This window comes from Gadus macrocephalus, chromosome 18, assembly GCF_031168955.1.
Source record: "Gadus macrocephalus chromosome 18, ASM3116895v1".
Taxonomy (NCBI): domain Eukaryota; kingdom Metazoa; phylum Chordata; class Actinopteri; order Gadiformes; family Gadidae; genus Gadus; species Gadus macrocephalus.
In genome coordinates this window covers 4,896,629-4,919,275 of record NC_082399.1, presented here as the reverse complement: position 1 = coordinate 4,919,275, position 22,647 = coordinate 4,896,629, and the positions used below count along the sequence as shown (strand labels likewise).

General features: G+C 45.4%; 2 protein-coding genes across 4 annotated transcripts; one reads left to right on the top strand and one right to left on the bottom strand.

The window, feature by feature from the left end:
- The first annotated feature begins 7 nt into the window (after positions 1 to 7).
- On the top strand, positions 8 to 7,187 carry slc16a3b (solute carrier family 16 member 3b). The gene is made up of 6 exons (XM_060036777.1): positions 8 to 150; positions 3,175 to 3,430; positions 3,994 to 4,137; positions 4,390 to 5,000; positions 5,242 to 5,422; positions 5,664 to 7,187. The coding sequence occupies exons 2-6, from the start codon at positions 3,208 to 3,210 to the stop codon at positions 5,963 to 5,965; spliced, it is 1,461 nt and encodes a 486-aa protein (XP_059892760.1). The 5' UTR covers positions 8 to 150; positions 3,175 to 3,207; the 3' UTR covers positions 5,966 to 7,187.
- Positions 7,188 to 7,245: 58 nt separating this feature from the next.
- On the bottom strand, positions 7,246 to 21,084 carry csnk1db (casein kinase 1, delta b). 3 transcript variants are annotated; one of them, XM_060036780.1, is made up of 10 exons: positions 20,589 to 21,084; positions 17,642 to 17,752; positions 17,138 to 17,286; positions 16,097 to 16,325; positions 15,733 to 15,903; positions 15,427 to 15,575; positions 15,079 to 15,250; positions 12,574 to 12,713; positions 11,909 to 11,979; positions 7,246 to 9,920 (listed from the first exon to the last, which is right to left on the bottom strand). In XM_060036780.1, exons 1-9 carry the CDS (start codon positions 20,662 to 20,664, stop codon positions 11,947 to 11,949), a joined length of 1,230 nt encoding a protein of 409 aa, XP_059892763.1. In that variant the 5' UTR covers positions 20,665 to 21,084; the 3' UTR covers positions 7,246 to 9,920; positions 11,909 to 11,946. The 3 variants fall into 3 exon arrangements, with proteins under 3 accessions (XP_059892763.1, XP_059892762.1, XP_059892761.1); XM_060036779.1 differs by having other exon boundaries at positions 11,909 to 11,974; XM_060036778.1 differs by lacking the exon at positions 11,909 to 11,979.
- Between the last annotated feature and the right edge of the window lie 1,563 nt (positions 21,085 to 22,647).

The window sequence follows — 22,647 nt, the reverse complement described above, 5'->3', positions numbered from 1 at the left end:
TCTACATCACCTGAGAGATGGAGAGAAATTTTTTCAATCCTCCAGCGCTCCCCCAGCTCGTCCTCTCACTGCCCGGTGACAGCTCGTGAAACAAGTGGCGGAGGACGCGAGTTTGATTCCACAACCCTAAATCCTAACGTCTCCGGTCAGGTAGGCGACCTCTTCATTATTAATAGACATTTGTTGGCAAGGCAGAAAGGATTACGGTTCATCGTTTGCCCAATGAATGATAGAGGACTTCCATGGGAAGGCTGATGTTCTGCTAATTACGTTCGGAGTACTCTAAATGTAGATGTGTGTAGCATAGATTTTTTGCTAAGCGAAACAACAATTAAAGGCACCCAGTGCAACTTTCGAGGCTTAAAAATAAACATTCAATTTCTAGTCTTTTTTACACGTAGTAAGTTTCAATAACTCCATACCATTACCATTGGTTAGTGAGGTCCCCCCTTCACGTTAGGCGTCTTTGAGTGTTATTAATTATTATTATTATTCATGTTTAACCTCTGTTTTCCTTTTATTCCTAGTCTGTTTTACATAGTTTTGAATGATGACTATATGCTCTGTAAGGTGACCTTGGGTGTCTTGAAAGGCGCCTCTAAATTAAATGTATTATTATTATTATTATTATTATTATTACATACCGACATTTAAGCAGCAAAGATGAGACGTCGTTGTGTGGTGAGAACTGATACAAAATCGATAACCACAACAATGCCGCCATTTTCTTTCTTTTTTGTAACCTACAATAAATAAAGCAGGCTTCCAGTCAATGGAAAATTGGCTTCTCCCCACCGGCGAATGTTGTTGTTTACGATTTTTTATCAGTTCTCACCACACAACGACGTCTCATCTTTGCTCCTTGAATGTCGATATGTAATGGTATGGAGTTATTGAAACTTACTACGTGTAAAAAATACTAGAAATTGAATGTTTATTTTTCATTGAATGTTTACATAAAGTTGCACTGGGTGCCTTTATAATAACAAAAATACATAATTAGGTGTTAGGTGTGATCGAGTGTGGTGTGTGTGTGTGTGTGTGTGGGGGGGGGGGGGGGGGGGAGAGAGATAGAGAGAGAATTAGATATATATATACTTTTTTTATCAAGGATTTTTATTTTCTTACCATTTTTGTGCTACGCCTTTGCTGCGCACACGTTGTTGATCACGTAAGCCGGTGCTGACCATGGCTGACGTCATCGGGCATCCTCTTTTGGAGGAAACGCGAAGCATCTCGAGTTAACATAGTTGGACTTCAACGTTTCCCCCCCCCCCCTCGCATTGACAACTACAAGTGGCGTCACGTAGCCCAGCCTACGTGCGCCCGTCAGCATCCGACCAGCGGCCAGGGCGTCAGACACGTCGACGCACGCTCACAGCAGCACGTGCGCCTGTTAAGAGCGATCTCTCTTGTATGTGTCTCATTTACATAAAAGCGCACACGCAAATCGAATCCAATGCGAGCTGATATTCAAAACATGATGCTGTTAGTTATTGTGTGTGTGTGTGTGTGTGTGTGTGTGTGTGTGTGTGTGTGTGTGTGTGTGTGTGTGTGTGTGTGTGTGTGTGTGTGTGTGTGTGTGTGTGTGTGTGTGTGTGTGTGTGTGTGTGTGTGTTGGTACGCAGCCAGTGTGTTTGTGTGTGAGGGAGAGAATTTGAGTGAGAGTGGTTGTCCAGTAGTTATATAAGGATCTCTAATTTTAGGTTGTATAGCTGCACCCATGTAAAAAGGCTGCACGGGTTCCATTGGAAAGGTTAGGATATTAGGCATGTTGTGTGTGCGGTGGGTTGTGAGGTGTGTGACTCCCAGCACACTTGAGAAGATCACATCACACAGAACATTACGTTCAGACAAGTCCTCATAGACTTCCACGATGACACAGATTATGCTAACAAGGCACAGAGCTATGACTTCATCCATCGCATTGAGAAAAACCTAGATATAATCCAACCACCAAACAGCAAAGGCCAGAGTGGTCATCCCTGGTGGCAGAAATCAGCCTCAAACTTAGTGCTTTCTTACCGTGAAGCAACAGTTTTTACCACTGAACCACCGGGCCATAGGATATTCCAGTCATTATACTTTACAAAAGGGTTAAGCATTTGGGAGTCTAGGCACATGTTTACAATTCATCCACGCTATTTAAGCATAAGGTTGGTTTTAAGGCATTAAGGGTGTGCAGTTGGATTTATTTCATTTGACCAAATGATAAATCAACGTAATTTGGGTTTAAGAACTGCAGCAATGGCATTCAGAATGTGTACATTGCTGCGGCCACTCCAAGGAAGAGTTCACAGAAGGGTACGACCGAATCTGCTGACAGCTGAGGAAAGTCAAGAGTTAGCTGGAAATGCGTGGCGAGAAGCTTGGAGTAAATCATTCTCTTGATTCTGGCACCATTACCGTTACCGCGCTAACCCATGCTAGTATTTGAGCCAATAAATAAATTAATAGTGATGCGTATATTACACCCTAACAAGGTCCACAGGTCTGTAGAGGGTTGTTGAAGTGTGAGAGAACCATCTACAGAACAGATGCTGTGATGTCCTTCTCTCTTGATTCTTTGATTGAGCTTTGTGGTGGTTGTAAACTGGCTGGTTTAGCTATGTTAACTACTTGATTTATAACCATCTTAATTTCTGAATGAATAATCTAGATGTAGCCAATCTCAGAGTCATTGGTAGGCCTACACTGCTTGTTACATATGATAAGCTAAAATATGTTCCTCTCAAAAAGATTTGTGAATCCGTGAACAATTGTGTACGCCTGTGTTACAACAGCAAAAGGGATAAGGAAATAGCATGAGGCATCATACAAAAAACCTCTGTAAGACATTGCCCTTGACGGAGCAGTGTTACATCATGGCTGGTAATATCATTGTGACTGTGCACTCGTGAATAGGCTGTGTCAATGCATTAATGTTCCTGCTGGAGATAAACAGAACCGTTGTTTCCTGAATCAAACAGGCATTTCCTTTTATGCAACATCCTGGTGAAAATAAGACGCTGTACTAGTATGTGTACTACTACTATTGCCACTATCACCAACACCCAGAATGGCTTTAACCAGATCGATATTTACCCAGTGATTTGTAGTTAAACACAGATTGAAATTGTAGTATTGTATAGTAGTGAATACAAAGCCAAAAACAAGCTCTCTGTCTGTCCACAGCTGTGACATCGCCATCGCAATCAGAGGTGCATCATGGGAGGTGTAGTCCTGGACGAGGGGCCCGCGGGGGTGAAAGCTCCAGACGGGGGCTGGGGCTGGGCTGTGCTGACAGGCTGCTTCGTCATCACAGGCTTCTCATACGCCTTCCCCAAGGCCGTAAGCGTCTTCTTCAAGGAGTTGATCCATGAGTTTGACGTGGGCTACAGTGACACCGCCTGGATATCCTCTATACTGCTAGCCATGCTCTACGGGACAGGTGGGGACACGTGTGTGATGTAAAGCTTACACTAGACTAGACCAAGGTGTTGTGAGTTTGCTTCCATCTACAGGACAAAAGAGAAACATCCAAATTTTGTCACTTGTTTTCTACCATGGATGGCGCTGTGTAGGCCCAGTGGTTCAGCTCTTCACATTTTCCCAGAATATGAAAGACAACTCATTCAGTTTGCTGAGCGAAGACTGCCAATGCCCCCTCCATACACAATTATTACTGCAAGGCCATGGCCAGTTAGAAACAGTGGACAGAAAAAGTCAGCAATGCTGCTTATACTCCCCAGTGTTTATTTAGCATTAAAAAACAAATTAAACATAGTGGAATACACATTATTAGAATAACAGCAAGCCATAATATTATATTTACTGAACCATATTACTGTAGAATTTTCCCTAAAATTGTAAATGTGTGTATTTAAAGGATAAAAGTCCCACGTACCGCCTGCAGTACCCTCACGTACCACTGGCACATGTTGAACACCACTGACCTAAAGCATGGAGGTGTCAGAGGAGGGTGTGACTGACTGGCCGCGGGGCCGTGCACAGGCCCTTTGTGCAGTGTGCTGGTCAACAGGTTCGGCTGCCGGCCGGTGATGATGGTCGGAGGGCTGTTCGCCTCCCTGGGGATGGTCCTGGCCTCCTTCGCCACCAGCATCATACACCTGTACATTTGCATCGGAGTCATTACAGGTAGGGCGTTGATGACACTGCATGCGTGTGTTACACTTGTATGGTTTTATACGCCTCCCCGTGTCCCACCCTGGCGTGGCTGTGTGTGCCACCCTTTCACCTCTCTCTCTTGTACTCTCTCTTGTACTCTCTAATTCATTTTCAGCACTATGCTCTCCACGGCCCACTGTAATGTATGCTTTAGTCTAGACGTGTAACTGTTTAATAGTCTCCCTCCCTCTCTCTCCCTCCCTCTCTCCCTCCCTCCCCTAGGACTGGGTCTGGCCCTGAACTTCCAGCCCTCTCTGATCATGCTCAACCGCTACTTCAGCGAGAAGCGTCCGCTGGCCAACGGGCTGGCGGCGGCCGGCAGCCCCGTGGCCCTGTGCTGCCTGTCCCCGCTGGGCCAGTACCTCCAGTTCCAGTACGGCTGGAGGGGCGGCTTCATGATCCTGGGGGGGATCCTCCTCAACTGCTGCGCCTGTGGGGCCCTCATGAGGCCCCTGCTGCCCCCCAAGGCGCCCAAAGACGCGGAGGGCGAGGTGAAGGAGATCCAGGAGGAGAACCCACAGCCGGCCAAGAAGAAGAAGCTGCTGGACTTCAGCGTGTTCCGGGACCGCGGCTTCCTCATCTACACGGTGGCCGCCTCCGTCATGGTGCTGGGGCTGTTCGTGCCGCCCGTGTTCGTGGTGAGCTACGCCAAGGAGCTGGGCAACGCCGACACCAAGTCGGCCCTGCTCCTCACCACCCTGGGCTTCGTGGACATGTTCGCCCGGCCCCTCTGCGGCGTGATCGCGGGGCTCAAGTGGGTGCGGCCCCGGTGCGTCTACCTGTTCAGCTTCGCCATGATCTTCAACGGCGTCACCGATATCGTCGGGTCGCAGGTGAGGCTTTCCGCTGTGTGGTTCAGCAAGAAACCTCTTGGGGCTCTGTTGCAGCTGCCGTGCCGTGGTTATGTTACTTATAATATATTTTGTCATTTAATAATGCCGAATAATTCAGAGAAAAATAAGATTAAATTAGGACAAAGAAATTAATGTTCCCCTAGGATGTGTTTTAACCCTTAGATGGGCGTCAAAGTATCCCCCCCTCACTGCAGTCTCTTGCTGCTGTTGTCCCCCACAGGCCACCGACTACCCAGGGCTGGTGTTGTTCTGCATCTTCTTCGGCATCTCCTACGGCATGGTGGGAGCGCTGCAGTTCGAGGTGCTCATGGCCATCGTGGGAACGGAGAAGTTCTCCAGCGCCATCGGCCTGGTGCTGCTGATGGAGGCCATCGCCGTGCTAGTGGGGCCTCCCGGCGCAGGTCAGCCATACGGAGAAACCTCTTCGTTTACATGTGTTTAATACAGTCAAATTAATTGTATTGTAACACATTGTATTGTGTTGTATTGAAGTGTAATAGTGTTGTATTGACTCGCTTGTTGTCATGTGTTGGAGGATAATCGATAATCGACATAATCGACATCAATCAAACTTTATAACAGAATGACCTACTACTAGTTCTGCTGCCGCTAACAAATGCTCTCTCTCGCTTTCAATTCCAGGCCGTCTGTTGGACGCCACCAAGAACTACATGTACGTGTTCCTGCTGGCCGGGTGCGAGGTGGTGGTGGCCGCCTTCATCATCGCCCTGGGGAACTTCTTCTGCCTCAAGAAGAAGCAGGACCAGGAGCCAGAGTCCCGGCTCGAGATGGCCATGAGCGCCTGCGAAAAGGAGGGGCTTAACCACGAGGAGGCGGGCTCAGAGGAGGGCCCCGAGACACAGAACGAAGACGAGGGCAAGACGGCCGGGCCGCAGGAGAAGACGGGGAATGGCTTGGCGGGGGAGATCGAAGGAGAGGGATAAGCCAGAGAACGGTGTATGAAGTGAAAAGGAGAACGAGGGGAGGAGTCGCCCTGGTGAAGAGGACATTTGAGTTGAGAATGCCAAGCGCCAGGGTGGGTGAGACGCGGGAGAGAGGGAGAATAAATCTTCACCGTGCGTTTTGTTTGTGTTCTATGTTAAGAGGTGTCACACTGTAACAAACACAAAAACACGAGTTGCTGACTCAACTCACATCTGCACAGTTTGGGCACATTTCCTTGCTCACTCAGTGTTCGCCTTTTTCCATTTCTGACGTTTTTTTCTCATTCTGTAACGCTACTTTTCCAATACTGTTTTGGTGTCAACTTTTATTTTGGAAGCGTGTTTCTGAGGTTTCATTCTGCAGAACCTCACCTGTTATGTTCTCACGTTCAGATACCACTTGGGAATAAGGCTGGGCATTACAGTTAACAACCAAAGTGTTTTATAATCAATAGTGGGTTCTGTCTGAGCCTGTGGTTAGTGGGCAATTAGCTTACCACAGGGGAACTACATACTGTAGTACTATTATTTTGCCAGTGTGCTACAAAATTGGTATTTTGCAGTGGTGTTGTTACTGTTTTACTTGTGTCCAATTGTGTCTAATAAGGCATGTGTGCTGATCAAACTTAAATTATTTTCATAACATAATTCACGTATTCTTGGCAATGAAGTTCCTCTAAATGATTGCACTTGTTCTGATGCTGCTGTTGGCGTAACGTGAAGTGTGTGCGTGTATGGTTGTGTTTTGTCATCGTTTGACATTTGCAAGGAACTTTCATGTTGTCTGTTATGACATTGAGAATTGCAACACACACAAGTGTATTTTACTGTTCGAAGTCAAGTACACAATACACAGCTGTGATGAAGTATTGATTAACTACCCATGAAGGCATTGTGTGAAAGTGACGGCTGGTCAATAGACGGATGATGCTCCTCATTGTAGACAATGAACACGATAATGAATGGCTATAATCCTTGAGTTCAAGACCATTGTAAGGAGCATAAGGGCCCTTTTGTTCATATTGAACTGCACCCTATTCAATGACCCCATCAGTGATTGCTTTATGGGGGTTACCCACTGTTACGAAACAGGTCCTCTCTACCAGTTGTGCTTTAAATGCACGGTGCAAAGAACGCCAGCTTCGACTGCCATTACAGATTACAGTTCATGATTCCTCACAAAAAAAAAAAACTGAACAGAATAAAACAATATTTATACACATTCCGATTCTACGAGTACAGCAGGTGTGGTCGATGTTGGACAAAAAGTGCAAAAATGGTACAAGTACTTAATTTATTTACAGGTTTTAAAGTACACAAATACAGTGGCAAATACAAAGAGAAAGTAGATCTTATGGAGCCGGTACCTTGGATAAACATAACTGTTGCATGGCCAGCCAAACCGACCACGTGTCAAAATGATCCCTTAAGGGGAAGAATGAAGAGCAGTGAGGCTCAATTTCAACAGGCTTCCCATGGTTCAGGACATGGTCAGAAAGGCGTAGAAAGCTTCAGGAGACTGGCTGGTTCCCATACAAGTCCGGGTAAATACTAACCGCCCTTCGCCCAAACTAGTTTGCTGGCTTAAACCTGTCAAGTATTAGTAGTAGTTCTTGACTCAATAGAAATTTGTGAACAATACACTTATAATGCTTTGAATGCCCCCGTCTCTGTGATTAGCCACATCCATGTAGGTCATATCAGATCCCTTTATTGGATATTTCCTCCAAGGCGAAAGAAATAAAGATTCAGACAATGACTTTCTGGACTCACATTATTTTCTTTGCTTAAAAACAGACAAAGAAAAACAAAAAGATTCTTGTTAAGCAACGAGTGCCTCGTCCTCATCCATTTAGTGGTGAGCTGGCTGTGGCGTTCCATAATTGATCCTGTACTACCTCTATGTGCAGGGACGTAACCAGGGACTATACAATACTAATGCTTCCGTGAAGTAAACCCCCAAATCACTTTCAGTTAATAAAACGGGCTCCCCTCACTGCTACAGAACCCAAAGTGTTCGTTTTTCCTTCACGACATTCCAGATGGCATCTTTTTGAATCTCCAGGTTGGAGTTTTCTGCTAAAACTGGGGTTTACTTATTTATCCTCAAGTATCACCTGCATGTTGCCACCACCATTTAATTTTTGCGTGGGAAAATGTTTCAAATCAAATGCTAAAATATTGTCACTTTTAGAATCACGGCTAGATCCTTTTAGTATTTAAAAGTTCACGCAGCTGTATCTCAAGTACATTAATACAATAACAATTTGATCCACTACATCGTTCCCTGACTTTAATTAAGCGGGAATGTCAAACTGCAAGGTGCTCCTTAAAAAGGACTACGTTAGTTTGAAAGGGGACGAGAATTTTAAATGACAGAGGGATGGGGCGCCTGCGTCCGAGGTGTAACTCACAGCCCTGCCTAGGTTGCTTCATGACGCGTCGACGACGAAACTACTGGGGGGTAGAGCCACTGGTTATCATGACGCAAAACAAAACTACCCCTGCATTTTAACCCCCCCCCCCCCCCCCCCAACACCAGGCAAGTTGCCTGGATGGAGTTGAAGAGAGGATAGAGGATGCCTTTTTTTTTTTTTTTTCATCTAAACCAATAGACAAATAAGGGGCAAAAAAAAAAAAAAAAAAAGGACATGTACACATCTATATTACAGATATTTCACAGCTTAAAAATCATACAAACGAGGGAATGAAAACGTAGATCTGTACAACAGTGAGCAGACATCAAATGCAAGTGTCTTAAACGGGCCCCCCCTGGTCTCCTTTGTAAAGTACACTTCTCCTCGACCAGACACTGGGAGTGGGGGGGGGAACTCATTCGATGGTTGAACCGAGGGAGGGGAGGGAGGGGGAAGGGGGGGAGGCTGGTGACATCACTGACCGTGAGATTCCAGAAAACTTAACGGTTGATACACTTATATCTACCTGGACCCAGGGTACCAATAGAAGACTTGGTACGTCAGGACTATGAGCAGACCGGTTAGCTTTATCCCTGCCCTTGACCGCTGGCGAAACGAAGGGGCAGGGTTCTAAAACATGCAAAGCAGGATTTGTTTTTCTCTCCTATAAAGGACGTAGCTATCGAAAAAGTATTGCACCAGCGGCTGCAAAATGAAACCCAACAGAAACTGAAAAAGCGCCCTGGCTAGTCGTTAATGTGAGGGAATAAAATACACACACCTTCAAAATAAAAGCATCACGTCTCAAAAAACTACCCACAGGAAAGAGAAGCTGCTGCTTCCACTCGATTTAAGTTACTGCCAAGTAAAAAAGTAAAAGCGTGTTATGCATCGGGTTATTTCATGTTCAGTAGCAGTAGGAACAGAACCGAACACACACATTCCGTGAACGGTGGTACACGGAATGTGTGTGTCAGGACACATAATGGTGGAGAACAGTTTTGTGATTGTGTTGTGTGTGTGTGTGTGTGTACTACAGGTTGGCCAGACCGGTTCTTAAGCCCAACTGGAGGTGGAAGGGAACCACCGGCATGGAGGGTTCTGCAAAGGTTCCCCCGAGAGTAAAAGTGGACACATGAGAGCAGTCCTTTACGTCCTCAATATATTTTATCAAAATGTTTGCCGCTCTAGGTCTGGCAACCAAGACCCCCGACAGTGAGGGGGGGGGGTGGAGACGGCAGGCTGTGATCTATTCAAAGAGGAGGCAGGAATATCTGAAAAGCAGGGGGGGTGGGGTGGAGGGGGGGGGAACACGAGGCCAAGAAATAGATCATAGACAGACATTGTGCTGAGTCAGCAGCTGGCTTCAAATGAGAGCTGGAGTTAGCAGTAGCAGTATATTTGTGTGTCGTCTGATTGCTGCTACATGAGCAGGGTGTGGCCCGCTTGCAGAGCGGGTGGGGGGTGTGTGGGGGTGTGTGGGGGGCTCATCGCGGAGCTAAAGAGTGGAGGCCACCAGGAGTCACACCGGCCACCATCTGCAGAGGAAACAGACAACACCGTGAATGGGAGCAACAGTGAAGCTATTGGCCGTTTAGTCCATCATTCTAATTAAAGGGGGCCTCTTCCGCTGTCCAAAGGCTAACTACTGTTTTGGCAAAATTTGTTTACAACTAAACTTGAATAGCACGCGTGTTTTATCTTGTGATAAAGTTTCAGACTTAAATTTGGCTTTGTGTTGTATTATTGCAATATGCCTTATAACCAGCCAAGGCTGGCCAGTTGAAACCCTCTAAAGCCCCTTTTCTCGGTGTTCCCAATTGCGCAATTACTCTTTGTAGGGCAATATTGTAGCCCTGAATTATTAACGCCTGCCAAACTATGATTCTGAAACATGTAATAAAACATGATCTGTAGTGTACTATCCAGCTCTGAATGTGGTAGACCTTCCCACCTCCCTCCCCGTTGATTGGCCTTTCAGGAGATTGTTCAGAGATTTCCTTTTTATATCTCATTTGGGAATTGCACCGCAGACGTTTCGCCTTCCTCCTAGACATCTTGGAATCGCTTGGCCGTGCATCATAAAACACCGTCGTTAGTGTTCCTGGTTCATTTTGTAGACCAGGAAATGATTTTGAGGAGAACCAGTACTGGCTCATATCAAATCAGCCCAATCTACTCTGAGCCGGCTCTATGGTAGGACTAGAGACACACCCAGGGTTTCGGGTTACCCAGTGACCATCTGGAATATCAACCAAATAGACCAGAGTGTGTAAGAGCAGGAAAGGATTTATATAAACAGTAGGCCCCCTTTGAATGGAAAGAACAAACAGGAAAATGGATAATATATCAATAGGTTGGTAAGACATAGGATGGGGAAAGTCACACACTTATTTGATTTGGAGTTACACACGGGTTTATAATATTCCACACAATCCTAAACATATGGTTGAGTGCCATGCTGTGGGGTTGCAGTGTCCCTCATCATCCACACACAACGGTTTGGATACAAGCCAAGGCAGGACATGTTCTGCGTGAACACATCAACGTTAAAGCCAAGGCAGGGAATGTTGTATCGACACCTCATCAGCACAACGACGGCATAAAAATGCAAGGCTTGCCGTGAATGCTGTTCGTATGCTGTGAAGCATTGCCGCTAAGCTTTGAGCAGGCATCAAATCAACAGCACAAGCAACAAGCCAGAGCATGGATCAAGAGAGGGCGCGGGTTCCACACGTGGGGAAGGGAGAGGGTCAGGGCTAGGGCTTTGATACACTGGTCGCTCACCTTCTGACAGGATTGCCTCACACCTGAGAACAACCTCCCGTCTGGATCAATGGAAATGGATTTGATGGGCGCAAAGATGATGTCATACAATCAACGGTAAATATGGGCTCTTTGATTTCTGATTGGCTCGACTTTTAAAATGTTAAACGACGTATGGCGAAACAGACTGCTCCTCTGCCGTCTTACTGTATAACTGACGCCCATCGACTGTTGTCTTTGCAACTGTGTTGCCTCTTTACGTGTCCAACATATTTATCAAAAGTCGCGTCAAGGGGCAAAAGACTAGGGCTTGGGGACTCACTGCCCGACGTCACTGATGGGTTGTCGATTTTAACATTGTGCAGACGTTGCACAATGACACATCGTCGTCAAAACTTTTGCAATTGCAATACGAGATCCTATGACATCGGCTGCTGCCAAACACACCCAAGTCTAACAGGAAATGGGAAGTCAGGCTGCCTGACCTGCAGAACACTCTGAACCCAGGTTGCAACACTAAAAACCGGAAGTCTCTTACAGCTTTTACCAAGAAGCTGGAACTGACGGTCCCAGACACAAGGTAAATTCATTTTGTAGATGAAACGCTGCAAAAAGGGCCTTCCGGCTGTGGCTTCAAACCCGTTCGGAGGATCAGGAGTGAAGCCGTTGCAACCTGAAGAACACTCTGAAGGCCTGGACAGTCCCGGGGGACGTGTGCAGGAGAGGAGTGTTTGAGCAGTGCTTCAGGTATGGGACTCACCCAGCGCGGCTGCCATCACACAAGGACTTGGTGAGCGTCTACTTGGCATGGTGCTCGTAGGGAATGCTATTCTGAGGTTGGGGGGGGGGGGGGGGGAAGAGAGAAGGCTGTATATGTCAAGTCAGAACCCAGAGTTAATCCGACCAGACACGACCGGTGAGGACTATCTGCGATGCGTCTTATGTTTTTCGGTCCGTTCACCTGCCTGATGAACCTTTTCCAACACATACAGGGCTTCTCCTTAAAATAAGGTCCTTTCGACGGACAATGAGTGGATAAAAAAAAAAAAAGGCTCCTTAGGAGCTAGGGCTTCTGACATCTCCACTGAGTTTGATGACCTAATAAGCAGATGGCTTCCCATTCCTGCTTGTGCTGCTTTAGTGTCCTTTAATCATGTTGGGGCAAACCTTCCTTTCCTACGCAGTCAAACTCTGCATTAAACCTGCAGAGGCCTGTGAAAGCCCTTTGGGACCAACTGAGAAAGGGAAATAACCAAATACATGGCATGGGACATTTGCATGTTGTAAAAGCAACTGAGCTGAGGCTGAACACTGACAAAGCCACGGTGGGTGATCATTTGTGTGCGGCTGGGTGTATCCGAGTCGGGGGCCGGGGGGCCGAGCGACGAGGCCCGGGAGCGGGGCCGAGCGAGGGGACACGCGTACCTGTGAGGTGGACATGCGGGAGGCGTCCTGCCGCCCCGTCAGGTCGGAGGAGGACACGTTGACGGGCGCCCCGCGGTGGAGCCTCATGCTGACCTTCCTCTCGCGTTCCATGCCGGACACCTGGCGCGGGGATGTGTTCGCTGAGGAGAGGAGAGGGGGTGCACCGTCAGACACCTGTGCAGACTGTATACTCTCATACACCTTCATACACAGCACCGGCTCTAGCAATATGGTCACTTTAGGCCCCCCTCCCGAGTAGCCCAGTCAGCTCTGATTGGTCAGCACGCCAACTCTGTCACGATTGGTCAAACGCTTATCGGCATATTCAGAGCGCCCAAGAATTTGTTAACATTTGTCCAAATAATGTCGGTCCGAAAAAACACCTTATGACCCGGACGCTTCAGTGGTAAGTAGTTTTGATGTGGCCATCTTATATTTCACGATCCAACAAATTTTTGTACAACAAAGTAACAATAGTGTGTTCGTTAAATGACCCGGTATATCCATTATAACTATACATTTGATCAATTATACATTACTCTTTCTTGTTGCATCTTCAAAGCTATGCACAAGGCTAACGTTGCTCGTTTGGTGCTCGCTCCTGCATCAATCTGTTTTATATGAACAATTCCAACACCCATTGTATTTTAAATACAATTGGCGTCCTGGATCAATAATATGCCCTATGCGATGATGCCGCCTCAAGAGTCATTTGCTTTACTACAAAACACTATTTGTTGTTCAGCACTTATTGTCCTTATTAGGTTATAAGACGAATGAAGCAGCTTCCAGCTCAGCCTACATGCATGCATAACATAAAAAAGATCCTTAGAGTGGACTGTGTGTGAACCTTTGAAGAATGGGACAGAGGCAGAGAATGTTTTTATTACATGTTAAGAGATACCACTCTAATATAAAATTGTAATGCGTTTCAATTTTGATAATGTTTCAAACACTTCACAGAAGCATCCCTGTATATACACACAGTAAACACGTTTTTCAATTTATCCTCTCCTGGTGTTGTCAGCTTTTTCTTCTTGGGACAGTGAGTGTCAGGGAGGTCATCCCATCGCGTGTTGTGATCCATATACTCCAAATTTGTGGTGCCTTTCCCCTTCCAGGACTTAACACGACCTTGAAGACAGCTTGTCCTGCAGATGTTGAAGCTTGCAGTCCTCCCCTTCATTTTAGGATAATGCTCACCAGGCAAAACCTACAATTATAGAAGGTCAAAAGTCAATGCTCCATTTGAAGCATAGGAAAGATATTGTGACGTTTAAATAAGTTATTTAGTCAGTGATTGGTAATTATCTCGTATTGAATATATGCCATGACGATGTACAAGGCCTTAATAACATACGGTAACAATACAGCTTTAATAATAATTTATCCAACTCGACACAATAACTTAAGTGAGCAAGATAGCCGAGGTATAATACTAGAGCTGATGAACCAAAACATAACAGCATAATTATTGGAGCTAGGAAGTTAGCCGAGAACTAACGTTACAGCTGACTAAACAATATGTTACACACAATAACGTTCTGTATCTTTTGCACTGGGTGTACCGCTCAGCTACAACAAACTCAACTAACACTCTTAGTAGCTACCTTGTTTGAAAAAAATATACTAATAAAGCATACTTACAGGGTGTGATCCTTAGGGGTCGAGGTGGGGCCAACAAAGTGGGAAGTGCCTCGTCTGTAAGGACTAACCGAGGCGAACATCCTACATCATACGGTGCCCGGCTCTCAGTGACATGAAGCGAACACAATGCTGGGGCCGTACTGCGGATGATGTGGTCTTGCAACCACTCATTCTTCACGCCACCTTCTTTGGGAATTAGCTTGCACACAGGGAGCATTTTCTCGACATGGCAGCTAACCGAACAGCACAAGCATTTACGGATGTAAAGTATGAGCGCAAACAAGCCGTTCCACGCACTTATTAAAGGGTTCTCGGTGGGCGCGAATACTGATTTTTTCTAGCTAAAAGTAAAACATGGCATATAACGGTCTGGAGCCAAGGGAAAAGTCAAAAAAGTACAATATCACCTTTAAAGATATATAAATATATATAATCTATTATCTATAGCTAATCCGTGTGCACCACCCCCACCCTTTCAACAGGGACTTCAACAACAGCTCCAGGCACGGCTTTGCCGTTTGCAAATTTAGATTCGCACTTTGGCAGAGACGTTGACAGAAAGGCAGGTAGTATGGAGCGGTGCCCTAGACACTGGCGAAAAGCACAGGTTGGACCGGTTTCATAATTTAATTGTTGAAAGATTTATGATCATGAAACATGGATAGCTATAAACATTGCCAGCCAATTAATGAAAAAACAAAGATGCACACTTGTGCGTAGCACATACTGTAATGAGACAAACACATTTGTATAAGATTGCCTGACAATGGCAATAACAAAAAGCCTTCACACAAACTGCAGAATATTAATTTACTTCCCCACACTATGAGCCTCCCAGTAGTCTGTAACTGCACTGACCGGTGTGTGAGGTGGGCGTGAGGGGCGTGGGGGGTGCTCCGGCCTCCTGTGGACCCCGGGGCCTCCCGGGAGCAGCGGGGATCCCCCGGGCGCCCGGGGTCCTGCCGTGCCTCAGCCGGTCCTCTCGGTCACGCCGCTCTCGCTCCGCCTCCTCCGCAGCGCGATTGGCTCCCTGGGCACATGGCAGGACGGGTTTGAGAGGAGATACTTACAGAAGGGGCTTTGTGTAAACTTCATTGTGAATTTGCATGCAAGACATTTATAATGTCAGCCTATCTCAACTCTGAAGGGTTGACATTATCATAATTGCACCCGGATAATACACACGGCGTGGTTATTTATACTCACAAACTTGAGCATGTTCCAGTCAAACACGTAGTCGTAGGAGAAGCCCTGGCGGTGGAACAGGTTCCTGAACAGCTGCCGCAGGTACGAGTAGTCTGGCTTGTCGTCGAAACGCAGGGAGCGACAGAAGTTCAGGTAGGTGGCAAACTCGGCTAAAAGAAGAAAAGAAAATAATCGTCAAAAGCCATTGGGACTCAAAATCCCGGTTCCAAATAGGCGATCTTGATGCGAGAGTCTTCTTTCAGGGCAAGACACCGTTATATGTGGGCTCAGTCCGAGCACCACTGCCCTTCCACACATTGCACTCACAGGGGTAGCCTTTGCACAGGATCTCGATGGGCGTGGACATCTTCTTCTCGCTGATGCGCTCGTACTTCTGCCTCTTGGTGGCGGCCTTGAGGCCCTGCCAGGGCAGGGAGCCCAGGTTGAAGTACATGAGGACGTAGCCCAGGGACTCCAGGTCGTCACGACGGGACTGCTCTGTAGGGGCGCAGCGGACGGGACAAAGTAACTATACAGAGCTCCCATCATATCATCCACAATGATCCTATCCTACGCATACGACAGGGGCATGCAAATTCAGAGCGGATAACGAGACTTAACCCTTGATTAAAATACCTCCATTGCAACACGCATAAGGTCATTTCCCAGAGAGTGCCAACAGCAACCCTACCTATCCCCAGATGTGTGTTGATGGAGGCGTAGCGGGCGGTGCCGGTCAGGTTCTTGTTCTCGCGGTAGGGGATGTGCTGGTGCGTGCGGGCGTCGCGGTACTTCTTGGCCAGGCCGAAGTCGATGATGTAGACCAGGTTGCCCTTCTTGCCCAGGCCCATCAGGAAGTTGTCGGGCTTCACATCCCGGTGGATGAAGTTCTTGGAGTGGATGTACTCAATCCTGCTGATCTATGGTGGCGACAGAGAGAGGCAGAGGAGTAAGGCGACGAGGTTCGTGGTAGAAGAAAGTGCTAAAAAGGGGGAATGCTCGGTTATAGTGTTGCTTCCCACGTGTGTTGTGAAGCAATAGGTCTGAAACAAAAACTTTCTGCCAAAAAACACAGCCAATTTGGACCATTAACGTTGTTTTTCAGAACCACACCAATGACATAAGAAATGGTCCCACTTTTCTGTGATTCTAAGAGACTTGATTTCCTTAGACTTAATGTTGCACAACAGGTGAAGCAGTTCTCTCCTATATTAGAAATTATTGAACAGGAATACCCAGGAAGAACAAAGCTATTATTAATGAAATACCAGACTAAAAAATGTCGGAATCTGTAGCCAAAAAGGTTCCAAGATCCATTCAGAGCCAAATAAAACAACCAGTATTTCTACCACACCCAAAAAATGGCTCTACTTGCAATTTAATAATACCATCCGTGACAAGTCCGCTCGCTGCATCACCACCATACACAGATGGAAGAGGCGTTGCCTTTATCAGTCTAAATGAATTACTCATTTATTATCAAGTCAATACTATGATGGCTGCTCTGTGCCCTTTGACAATTTGATAACATTCATTTGCCATTTTATGACACCCACACGACACCTATCAATCTTCTCCATATCCAGGCATTGGAGCCTTCCCTTAGGGTGTCCCTCGAGCTGGTTTCCTTTCTCCACTGGGGGGTTCATACAGGATATGAACACATTCAGGCCCTCTAGCGCTGTGACCACGACGGCAGTTACCGGGAGGTGACATTTGAGTGAGTCCGTACCATCTGGTCCGCCAGCAGCAGGACCGTTTTGAGGCTGAACTTGCGGGAGCAGAAGTTGAACAGGTCCTCCAGACTGGGCCCCAGCAGCTCCATCACCATCACGTTGTAGTCGCCCTCCGCGCCGCACCACTTGATTATCGGGATGCCCACTGCAGGTGGATTGAGAGGAAGGGTGGGGGGGGGGTCATTTACATCCAAGGTTCAATGGGGCAGAAGCAGAGATCCATTCATTAGGATATCTATATCAAGCATCAGTCAGTAACGCTGTGCTCGCCGTAATTCTGCCCTGAATCACTTGATACTTATATTAGAAATATTGATATATATTTATACCACAGGCTATGAATCACCGTTTAAAAAAGGGGATAGTCAGCAGTGTTGATGGTTTACAAGGTGTTGCGGTATACAGATCAGTTATGCATCGTGAAGCACATTATACAGGAGAGTTATTTTTCGTGATGGCAACAGACGTATGAGAAGTGAGTGTGTGACGTGACGGCTCACCTCCTCCTTGCATCATCTTGTAGATCTTGCTCTCGATATGGAGCTGGGGGTGCTTGGTCTTCACACATTCTAGCTTGATGGCAACCTCCTCACCCACAGAAATATCAGTGCCTGGGAACGGACACAGAGGACAGGACACATGGTATCATTAGTGCTGCTACCGCAGACAACAGGACCAGGACTGCACAGGTCAAATATCATGTGAAAACGGAGAGTATGACGCAACTATACATGTCATACATACGCGTCATACATGTCGAGACAAGTAGAGGCACATGCGTCTTGCGTCCTATATATTGTGAAATAAAATCATGAGCAGCCAAGGGATACTCTACCAAATAACTTATGGAAGGTTGCGTGGCCGAACATGTCAAGGCATATCCCTGCACAACAGCAACAAAACAATGCTGGAGCCTGACTAATAAACACTAAACGTGCTTCCAGGCAGATTGGCCTACATGAGCCAGTTTCAGGAAACAATCGTAGAACCAGACTGACAACTTAGCATGACAAACCATTGTGGGGAAATGAATCTATGACGGAAATAAAAAAAATCGAATGGAAAAGAAAAGAACGCCAATAAGTATCAACTTTTTATGATCAAAAAATGCACGCACACATGGTCCTTAATAAAGACCACGACCAGCAGCCCTGACTTAAATTCACAACAATGGACCCTGTTCACAGGTCCTTCTATAGTCCAATAAAGTAACTTCCTGTCCCTGAATTTAACATTATTTGTATTTTTTGTCCATTATATTCATGTCTGCCAAAGACCCAGCATGGTCAATCTATATTTACTTGATTTGTCGTGTCCATACTGGTGCCCTGGTATACGTTAAATCAAAATGGATGAATATTTCATGTTGTGAGCTACACTTGGGTGCGTTTCGAGAGGAGATCCACACAACACAAAGTCTGCCGTCTCTTGAGGGCTGGAAAGCAACCAGTGGCAATATTTACTGATCAGGGTCCTGACTCTCCACACCCTGGGTGCAATCACTCAACAGGCTGAGACTCATATGCGTGCGTGTGGTTTCATACACCCAACTGCAATGCAAAAAAATTAATAAAATGGGGAACTGGTTCAAGTGGTTCAAGCTGTCAATACTCCTAATACAAACACAGATCACAGACAGACAAGCGGAACCTACGGACAAGAAACAAAGAACAGCCACATAACAATGCTCCAGTCTACTTGTTATTGCTGTTGGTTTAGTACTCATTTGGTTGGTTTATGGTTTATAAGTTGGCACGACAGACATTCATACGATATCTATGCTTTAAATAAAGGCACTTTGTTGTTATAGAGTGTTGTAACACGTATATATAACATAGGCGGTCTACTTTACAGGAGGACACAGATGGAAGATAGCCCGTTTGAGTCTCAGAGTTACACAACACAGGCTGTAATTCAGTCAGGAATCTCAATAAAACGAGCATGTTGGACTTGCACACAGAGGGATTCAGGAGGGTGGAGTTACTGGCCTGTAACGAAAACAAGTGTCTACAATGACAAAAGCTCAGCAGACTCCAAAGACAAACATAAATGTTTTGGAAACACAGTTTCTATAAGTCACCTTACATAAGGGAGGGAAACACAGCTGCACTTCCAGTTTAAGGGTTCTGTCCCAAATGCAGGTCTGCTTGCTTTGTTTGTTTTGTCAGCTGGTCTACTTAAATACCCAAAGAGGGAACAATGCTAGGTTTCCCCCAAAAAAAACGATATATTTTGCTTGGTCAACATTTTAAAAACCGAACAACTAGAACACAAACATGACAGTTATTAACAGGGGTGATGTCGTTCATGGAAACAATGCAGTCCTTCTATTCACACACTGGTTAGTTTGCATTGGGTCAGGCCAGCTATAAAGAGTCAGTTTATATTTAACGTAACGTTACACTTCAGAAAATAGTCATGTAACAACACAGTCATGTACAGATAGCTATAGTGCATGGCGTTTAGGCCTCCATCGCATGTATGGGATGAATGTGGAAATATAATGGGTCAAATAGGACAGACAACACTAGATAACTGAATGTAAACACTGGTTGTCTACATTCGTTATTAGGGCTATATTTGAATACGTTCATTTAAACTGCGAGGACTCAATAAACTGGACAAACTAGTCTGCTGCACAGTATTTGTTGGAGCGAATCTTAATCGCATTCAACGGATTAACAGCGGTAATCTCGCATAAGTGAGGTGCTCCAAAATAATATAACATCAAAAATAAAAAACTACTTGGCTGCAAGAATTGCCCGGAGAACAGGATAGATCTGCTTGGCTCGCTCGCTCATGTTTTCTGCTGCCCTTCAGCCCCGGAATTAGATGACAGATGGCAGGGAGCTGCAAGCAAACACTGTAGGACTGGCTGTGCCTGGACGGGGTTAGGCATCCAAGAAGATTCAAATCCATCTACTTAGCATTGGTCCAGCAGGGACCATAGCCTGCCTCGTCCACAAAACGAAGAAACGAGCTAGTAGCGATCAAGAAAATATCCTCAAACCCTGATCGTTTGTAAACAGGGGCTGTGAGACATGGTGACAACACACAGAGTACAGGCCGTTCACGGAGGGATATCTGCCCTATGATACATGCACCATAGGCGGATACATCCGAGGGGAATATATGGGTGTTTTTCTGGAGATAAAACGGAGAGGGGACTCGATTAGGAGGGCTAGGGTAAGATGGGTGATGACTAGCTGAGGACTAGGTTAGGAGGACTAGGTTAGGACTGGGGTAGGACGGGATTAGGACTAGGCTAGGACTATGGGACTAGCTTGCCTGACCTAACCTCCTTCGCTTGATTTTCGACCACATTAAAAGGAGCCAAGTATGAACATTGATGTGAACCTGATTTGCAGAGCCAGTGCCAATGCGAATGATCAAAACAATCCATCTATCCCCCGGGAAAATACAGAGTTAATGTTGAATTTTACTCACCCAAATAGATGTCTCCGAAGGATCCGCTTCCGATTTTTCTACCCAGTCTGTATCGGTTTCCTACTCTCAACTCCATTTTGATGTTGACTTTTTTCGTCTATAGCTTAGTTTGTCCCTTGTAAATTAATGTTATCTCGCAAAGAATGAACTATATGCTCGGTTACCTCTTCAAATGTTTCACCTTACTGAATTGGGTTACAACCGACCCCTTTATTCACACTCCCCCTCCTCTCCAGATCCTAGTCTCAGTCTCTTCTGTGGCCGTCCAACTTTCACCATTCCGTTTTAATGGTTTAAATCCTTAAACCATCACAATATCGATATTTCCAGAAAGCCACGAATGTGAAGTTTATGATCTGGATATTTTCAATATCATTTTCCCCTGTTTTAAGGCAGGATGGGGTCGGATTTGGCGAATAGGTATACTCCAAATATCGTCCGATTCTTTACATAGGATGTTGCTCCACAGCGATAACTGTCATATGCTTCTGACGTCACTTCCCCTAGCAACTATATGCAAATGAGGGAGAGAGAGAGAGATAGGGAGAGAGTGGGAGAGAGGGAGCGAGAAAGAGCAAAGTGTATATAATATAAAAAGAACCATGTGCAAATACAGTTTTTATACATATGATGTTACGTTATACAAAAAGTATTGATCAGCCGATTAAACAGAAATGGGAAGTGCATTCTAGATAACAAACGGTGCATTTTTGAAATAGAACACACATAGAATGCAGCAGTTTACAATATCAAATTCAGCATATTTAGGCAGTTTATAAATGCGAAATTCTGCAGTTATTTTTTGTGGCAGTATACATGCGGAATATAAAAATTATTTGCTAAAGTTACAGGTAGTTTCATAAATGGTGAAGACAATGGCCAGCGAGAGTCATACCCTTGAATTGAATGGGTCGTTCAACAATACATATACTATGTATTAATTTAACTTATATTAATTCCTCGAACAGTGTGTGTGCGCCAACTCATACAATAAAGTTGTGGATAATCAAGACAAACATGTGCAGTCGCTTCTTGTTCTCATATAAAAGGAACCACGCCCATGAGTGTAAATCGTTCTCACAATTTTTGCGATTGGTCAAATATGTACCAATCGTTAAGCGTTTTGGCCGCTCACATGGCAGCCTGTTGTTGTTTAGATTGGGTAATCCTCAGCGCACGTGTACCACAATGCTCCTCGCCGAGGTGGGAGGAGCTTTGTGCAAAACGCATGAAAATAAGGGCTTTGTGTTGTCAACAAAACTAAAAGTGCACGGTGGAAACACAGTAGTAGGATAGTAATAGTATAGTAGTATGGTCCAGACTTGAATTTTGTAATTGCAGACTAATTAAATGAGAGATGAATCTACGCCCTCTCTACAACAATGGGATCAGCGTGTCCTCATCTGGCCAGGCATGCGCAATGTGTTCATCTTTTTATTTGATTTTTCTTGAAATATGACTTTCAGAAAAAAAAAATGCTACTACTATATGAAAACAAAATACTTTAACGACATAAATAATGATAAAGTCATGCGGTTAATATTCCTCGCACAAAAAGGTAAACTTTAATGAACTGTAGATGACAACATGTCAGACCTTTCAACAGTAAAATGATTCTGCAAAGTATTTGGTGTTGCCTTTAGGCTATATCGATACAGGATCAGAGATTTGTGACATTTGAGTAGGTCAGGCCTACTCTAACTAAGCACTGGTGCCCATTCATGCGAATCCATCATTTCACACGCTTCGATCAACAACACGCAGCAACACTCAACATATCGCCCTTCAAAAGATAGATACACAATTTTGATCATAACATTTGTGGCTTCATAGTGTTCCAAACGCAGTAATCATTATAGCCAAGCGCTTGGTGGTTCAAACTATAAGGGGCAATGGGGACATCTAGAGGAAGAAAACAGGTACTCCCATATATGCCCAAAATAAGATATATAAAATATAAAGACTATCACTCCCTCCAGCCAAGGGTAAATTCACGTGTCACAATGAGAACACATGTACATCTTTGATTGAAAGCATGCATGGGCATTCAATGTAGATA